Source organism: Synchiropus splendidus, chromosome 10, assembly GCF_027744825.2.
Source record: "Synchiropus splendidus isolate RoL2022-P1 chromosome 10, RoL_Sspl_1.0, whole genome shotgun sequence".
Classification (NCBI taxonomy): domain Eukaryota; kingdom Metazoa; phylum Chordata; class Actinopteri; order Syngnathiformes; family Callionymidae; genus Synchiropus; species Synchiropus splendidus.
Window position 1 is genome coordinate 1,226,416 of NC_071343.1, and position 7,372 is coordinate 1,233,787.

Below are 7,372 nucleotides of genomic sequence, written 5' to 3' on the forward strand. Positions count from 1 at the left end.
TCAGGTCTTCCACCGTGAAGGAGCAGCCCACGGATGGTGACAACTATTTTCTACATTTCAAAGAGTTCATTTTCCTTCCAGCCCCACCCTGCTGCTGTTTATGGCGCCACAAGACACGTCAGCAGCTGACGCCGTGAACACAACAACCACACAACCAGAGTCGGGACAAACAATCATGACTTGGAAGATGGCGCTAGTCGTTGTACAACGCCAGCGTGCGACACCATGTACTGAAGCAAATACATGTTGTAGTTCATGAATGGCTTCACCTCCTGAACAGTGGGTGGCGCTGTAACAAGTGGTGATTATGACCAGTGGAAGAGGATTGTTTTGTCCAATACACTCAGCTCTTAAACACAACTTTATTTTATATTTGTGAAAGCATTTCTTGCTGTAAAAAGGTGAAGAGTGACCTGTGAGAAATCTTCACCTCTCAGGTTGCTGCTTGTTGTTGAAGGATAATAACAATAATCATAACCCTCGGTGGTGCTCCCAGCATCAGACAAAGGTCGCGCCCGGCTCCTGAAAGTCTCCAGGACGTGGAAACGAGCTGGAGCTCAGGAACGTCTCTGCGTCAGGGCTCCATCGCAGCAGTTGATCTGACTCTTGTTTAGAAACAGTCGCACATGTGTGGCAGCCCTTCGCTCTCTGGAACCCAGAGTTGTCTCATTTGGGTCGAGCGAGAGCCCTCAGCGTTGGACTGGGACACGACGACAGAGGAAGCACTCGTCTGAGGTGAGCAGGAGACTGGGAGCTGGTTAATATTCCTCCAGCCGGTGCTGGTCAGCAACAGTGGAGCGAGTGTTCGGCCTCCAGCTATTCATGCACCAGAGCCCGGGCAGAATGCCTGTGCTGACAGCGCCACCGCGTGGCAGGGAGCCGCCACTGTCCCCAGGACTCTGGGCTCATCTGACACCCATCAGATTAGAAATTCGACTTGGCAGCAACACAGGCAAAGACATGAAAGATGGACACAAACCATGAAGACGGAGCACACGGCATATTTAAAGAAATGTAATAAAGACATGGTCGACGGTGAACAATGAGCCCCAAATGATCAAACAGCAAAGACAAATCGATAAATGCGTATTGTAATGAAACCTTTATTCTGAAAGACGTCAGCGGAAGCAGGTCGGCACGTGCTCGTGACGTCAGCCAATGTTTGGGTCCGCGGCGCGGCGCGTGCTCCTCGGCTGCAGCATGGCGTACAGCGCGAAGATCGGTCCGTCCATCCTCAGCAGCGACCTGTCGTGTCTGGGCAGCGAGTGCGTTCGGATGGTGGAGTGCGGGGCCGACTACCTGCACCTGGACGTCATGGACGGGTTCGTCTTCCGTGCTGTGTTCGCGCTGCTAACTCGCTAGCGGCTAAAGCTAGCAAGCGAAGCTAACTCTCGCGAGTGAACCCCGGGGTGCTGAAGACGCGTCCGAGTCTCACTGACAAGCGTGTCGAGTAGCCGGGCACGGACGTGCTGAAGCGCCGTCTTCCGTGTGTTCGCAGGCACTTCGTCCCCAACATCACCTTCGGCCACCCCATGGTGGAGTGTCTGCGCAGGTCCGTCGGTCCGGAGCCCTTCTTTGGTGAGAAGCTCGGTGACTTCCGTCTCGCCCGCGCTCACCTCACTCGCCGTCCCACGCAGACATGCACATGATGGTGTCGCGGCCGGAGCAGTGGGTGAAGGCCATGGCAGCCGCGGGAGCCAACCAGTACACCTTCCACCTGGAGGCCACCAGCGAGCCGGGCCAGCTCATCAAGGAGGTCAAGGAGAGCGGCATGAAGGTGAGGGCCGGGGGAGAGAGACGGGGGAGGGAGGTGAGGGCCGGGGGAGGAAGGTGAGAGCCAGGTGAGGGGAGGCAGGTGAGGACGGGTGCCCGCGGGAGCGTGTGGCGTGTGGGAGGAGTGTCTGGGCTCCCGCTCCTCACCTGTCAGACTGTTTTAGAACTCCACCCTCTGCTGGTCACTGAGGGGCAGGAGCCTGTCCCAGCTACCCGGGGCATGTGAGTGTGGGAGGGAGGTTTGCTTGACAGGTTCCAGGGTTTGGTGAAGTCAAAGCACCAAACTTCCTCCAGACGGGTTGCGTGTTCATGTTCCACACTTGTGTAGCTTGAAAACGCGGCGGTGTATGTGAAACGAAACAGTCCCGTTGCTATGACAACAGCCTTCCTGCAGGCACATCGCGGAGCGGACACTAGGTGGTGCTGTTGTAACACATTACTGACAGGAGTGAGGCCTCCCACCTCCAAAACAGAGACGGAGGCGCTTGGATTGTGTTTCTCTGCGACACAATAGTCCTGCAGATGTGGAGATAAGACCTCGCTCAGCAGAGAAGGCCACTTCCTTCCTGGCTTCAGTCCAGCTAACATGAGGCCTGGAGGTGATGACGACGACGATGGGAGGAAGCGATGAAGGAGGGTGCAGCTGAACTGTTTGTCTCAACTGCCGCAGCCTTTGTTGTGTGTTTGTGGTCATTAGACTTCTTCTAACACAGGGGGGGGCGATAACAGAGGTGGCTGAGGTCAAAGGTCAGCTCCGTCTCTGACGTGGGTGGTGCTGGTGAGAACAGGAGGTTCCATCTGACGGTGGAGCCTCCTGAGCGGCGCCTGAGATGTGGCTCAGTGGAGCGCCTGCTGGACGCAGCTGGACCTGCAGGTTGAACCCATCTGACCTATGTGTGTGTGTGTGCATGTGTGTGTTGTCACCCACAGGTGGGTTTGGCGATCAAGCCCGGCACCACGGTGGAGGACCTCGCGCCGTGGGCCAACCAGATCGACATGGCTCTGGTCATGACAGTGGAGCCAGGATTCGGAGGGCAGAAGTTCATGGAGGACATGATGCCCAAGGTGGGACTGAGGGGACCAAAGCAGGGCTCCTCTTCATGTTGTCTGTCCTGGGATCAAACGTGTGTTCGCTCCTGTGGCCTCCAGCTGTAACCACTGTGGAGGATTTAGACGTAATAGCTGCCCTCTGCTGGTCACTGAGTGCACTCGTGTGAAGTTCCAGTTCAGTCAGTCGCCTTCCTGAGCGAGTGCCGCCACACGGTGGCACCTGGACGCCTTTCTCAGGTGTCTCCGGTGACTGAGGTGTGATGGTCTGCTGGCAGGTGGCGTGGCTGAGGAGTCAGTTCCCCTCGCTGGACATCGAAGTGGACGGTGGCGTGGGCCCGGACACCATCCACAGATGTGCCGAGGTTTGACACGCGGCCCGCCCGGGCTCGGCGCCAGGTACTCACGCTGCTGTCTGCCGCAGGCCGGCGCCAACATGATCGTGTCGGGCAGCGCTGTGATCGGCAGCGAGGACCCGCGCGCCGTCATCGCCCTTCTGCGCACCGCCGTGGCTGAGGCCATCCAGAAGCGCTCGCTGGACCGCTGAGAGGGCCGTGACGCCAGGGTGCCGCCGGGTGGCGCCGTGACCGCCGCCTGGCCCCGACACGGAAACAGGTGCTGAAAACCGCTGCGGCGTGAAGCTCCCTCAGCGGCGCGGCCGCCACCACTTGTGAAAACATTCCCTGCCGACTTCCTGTCAGAAGCTGCCGTCTGTGTCTGGCCAATAAACGCTTTGATACGTCGCCTCTTCCTCTGATTTCAAGGCTGCGCTGGTCACCTGGAGGTCGGACACGAGCCACCGACCCAGAAGAGCCGCATGTCCCAAACATGACGTGGTGCGCACCTGAGATGCTCTCAACTCTTCTGACCGGCCAGATTTGGCACCCGGGCCTCCTGTTTGACACACGTTTTTTTAAACTATTTTACTTCATATTAACGATGTTTTCAAAGTTTTGAAGCGTCTGTGATGAAACCAAAGTAAATAACAGTTGACTGTGACAGCAAATGATCGACCTTCACTCAACAAATGACATTAAATGATTCAGTGCCCTTTGCGCACGCTGAGATCGAGCCACCGCAGCTGACGTCATATGGTGTCGGACGCTGTTAGCTGGGCGGCTAATGCTACAAACAGACTTCCAGAAAACGGCGCCAAAGCTCTGATAAACGAGGTGAATAACACCCGCGTTTCTATGAGCCTTCGCTACTGCCATGACAATGTAGTTAATCGTGGCCGTATACGCACTTTCACACTGTGATACGCGTCTCACGTAATAGTTTAATGTACGCTTCGACCTCTGGAGGGCGCTCTCGTTCAAGCCGCCGGGTGAGCGATGTCACGTTAAAACAGCCCCTGAGAAGCCTGTGACCCATGACACAGGGAGCCTGGGTGGAGCCGTCTGCTGTGGCGCCGCTCCACGTTTCATTCAGACGTTCCCAGCTAGCCGGGGGGGAGGCGAGGGCCGGACTCGTCGATGATGAGCGTCAGTCGTGACACACTTCTCACTGAGCAACCCTCAATAATGCAGCACATGGCTGCGAGGCCACACTCAAATATTCATGTCAGAAATCTGTGTTTTTGTCTGAAAGCTCTGGGGACGGCGGCGGAGGCTGTGGACAGGAAGTGTGAGGCCAGTAAGGCCTGGATGCCGCCGTGGCTCGGCTCAGGACTCCGGAGCATCAGCATTCATCCGTCGTAACACCAACTCCAAATTCAAACGTGCTTTCATGTTGAAATGTATTTCAAAACAGGTCAGAGGAGGAACTCCATGAGGGTTTTGATTCATTGTAAAATGGACTGAAGAACTGATCCAAATCCGTCTGGGACCTGGAGGATGATGGCTCCAGCTCAGACAATTCAGCCAATGAGAGCACAGCCTGCTGGTCATGTGACATGTGGTGCCTTGGTCTTGAGCCAACACCTGCAGGACTGTGACCCCAGAGGTCAGTTGAGAGCCGCGGTCTCACTGCTCCTGGTTCATTTACACTTTAGTTTAGTGTCGTCAAATACCACTCCTGATTTCTTCATGGTCACTTTTCAGAAATTCACTTAAATCCTCAGCGTTCAAAATGTCGGGAGGTGCGTCTTGAGGTCATTCAGAGGTCAAGCTGGCTCTTTTGCTGGGTGAGCGTGGCCGCGACATGAGGAGGAGGCTGTGGTGGAGTGGACTGACTCCTCCCACCTGCGAGTGACGTCCTGGTTCTGAGCCTGCGCTGGTCCAAGGACGGTCCTGGAGGTCGAACGGACGCTGCGTGGATGAGTCATGAAAGAAGTGAAGGTCGACCGAGAAACACCTGACGCTGGAGGATCAGACAGGAAGGAAGGAAGAGTGGAACTAACTGAGACAGAGAGAGAGAGAGGGACCAACTGGCAGCAGAGGCTCCACGAGAGTTTCCCTTTTTGTTCTGTTTTGAATTTTTGTCTTCCAGAATCAGTTAGTTTCATTCGTTTCTAGAGAGAGTGGCTGGTTTTAATGAGTGTCAGTTTTGGTTTTGTTAGTATTAGTTCATAGGGTTTTCTTCCTTCAATATGCTGCATTGGAAGAAGATTGAAATATGACACAAAAATAGTCATTAAAACTCAACAAAAGACACCACAAAAACAACATCAAGTTTGGGAGGACGAGGCTTCGGCCCAACCTCCTCCTCCTCGTCAGCCGACAGCTGCGGTGACACCAGCCCTGATCAAGAGGTTCTGAATCACCTGCAAATGCTTCTTTGTGGCGTAGATGAAGACAGAAACAAAAGACAATATGAGTTTGTTTTCATTAGTTTTGGAAACAGACAACGCAGTTTCAGCTACCGATCGTTTTATGAAAAACTTTGTTTTTTATCTCTAATCCAGTGAATGAAAATGACCTTGCTGGGCGGAGAGTCAGGAGGTCAGCAGGAGCAGAGGTCAGAGGTCAGGCTCGCGTGAGTCCTCGGACAAGGTTGGCGGCAGGCAGAAGGGCTGGAGGGAGCTCCAGACGCAGGACCTTCCTGGCCTGGGCTCCTTCGCTCCATCGAGTCTCTGAGACCAGGTCGGCACCCGCAGGGTCAAAGGTCAAATGAAGTGGCAAGGAGGAAATCTGGGTTGCAGAAACATCTAGTCTGAGACGAGGGAAGACTCTGCTCCTGAAAGCTCCGCCTCCTGAAGGCACCAGAGCTTGCTCGGCTGGTGGTCCTCAGAGGAGCCGCGCAGACCCCCCAGGAGACCCTCCTCTGAGCCGCAACGCTGAAGAACACTGCGCCAGAGAGGGACGGAGTTTTAGTCCTCATCAATTATGGATGGGAGTTGCTTGGTGTTGCTGTGTTTGTAAGTGTTTTCCATGTTTGTAATCCATAATAGATGCGCTGGGACTCGCTATTTGTTGTTGGCGTGTCAGTTCAGTCGGCGGAGCGGCTCCGTCGGAAGAGAAGAAGAGGCTCAGTGACGAGTGGAGAGGCGCACGCCACGGGGCCGTGACGCGGCGTCCAGGTGATACGCTCCTCACCAGGACTGTGTCTTCTTAAGTAAGTAAGATAAACCCACCACACACACTTGTTTGGCTGTCCTTGTGGGGACCTCTCCTGGCCATCACCCTTTCCCCAGCCTTTCTCCCGAATCACATAGTGACACAACCCAGTTGGAATGAACTAGTTTTACTGACAAAGCCAAATGTCCTCACAAGGAGGTTTCAAGACCTGGTCCTCACAAGCATGGCGAAACAAGCCCACACAGACACGAGCATGGCCTCTGCTGGGTTCAGGCCTCCACCAGGTCTCCTTCCTCTGGAGGGCCTGGACTGAGGCGCGGCCCTGACCTCTGACCTCGGTGAGAATTCAACTCTGCTTCCACTCCACCACTTGATCCTGGAGCCTCCTTGTTCAGGAGCCTCCTGGTGATTGACTCACACTTGCATCACGGAGTGAGTCATCACATGTTCGGAGGTGAGAGCAGAAAGTTGAAGTCTATTTCTGCCCTGCGTCTGTGCGCTGCCGGTGACGCACGCGCTCGCGCCGCCCAGCATGCGCCTCCGCGCCTGCTGGCGGCCCGCGCTCCCGCCCTGCGCGCTCTGGGCGGGAGGTGGCGCCCCCTGGCGGCCCTCAGAGGAAACAGCAGCAGAACACGTCCTTACCCTCCGCCGAGGCTGGATTCGAACCCGTGACACCGACAGCCATCGACTGGTCACATTGGTCTTAAAAATAGTTGCTCGTGACGACAGATTCATATTTCCCACAGTCACGAGTGAAAAACCGTCTATATCTCCCTCCAGTGTTTCCATAGCAACGGACCTGACTGTGGTCCTCCTCTCCACTAAGATCTGCCTCCAAACTCCAAACCATCTCCCTCTGAGAGTCTCATTTCTGACCTGACGACAGCCTCAGCATCTCTGACTCCTGAGTCTGTGACCATCGGAGCAATAGTTCTGATGACGCTCTGAGGTCACGGTGGCCTCCACCCAGGAGCACTCGTCGCTCCACCTCTCACCTCGGGCTTGGCGCCTCTCCTCCTCCTCCTCGTGTCTGGGACTCAGGAGCGTGTGACAGAGGAGGACCTGGGCGAGGACCTGGGCGAGGACGGGTGCAG

General features: G+C 55.6%; 1 protein-coding gene across 1 annotated transcript; it reads left to right on the forward strand.

Moving 5' to 3' along the window:
* Positions 1 to 1,155: 1,155 nt before the first annotated feature.
* On the forward strand, positions 1,156 to 3,557 carry rpe (ribulose-5-phosphate-3-epimerase). The gene is made up of 6 exons (XM_053877322.1): positions 1,156 to 1,322; positions 1,499 to 1,578; positions 1,638 to 1,777; positions 2,704 to 2,838; positions 3,099 to 3,185; positions 3,245 to 3,557. The coding sequence occupies exons 1-6, from the start codon at positions 1,159 to 1,161 to the stop codon at positions 3,365 to 3,367; spliced, it is 729 nt and encodes a 242-aa protein (XP_053733297.1). The 5' UTR covers positions 1,156 to 1,158; the 3' UTR covers positions 3,368 to 3,557.
* The last annotated feature ends 3,815 nt before the right edge of the window (positions 3,558 to 7,372 follow it).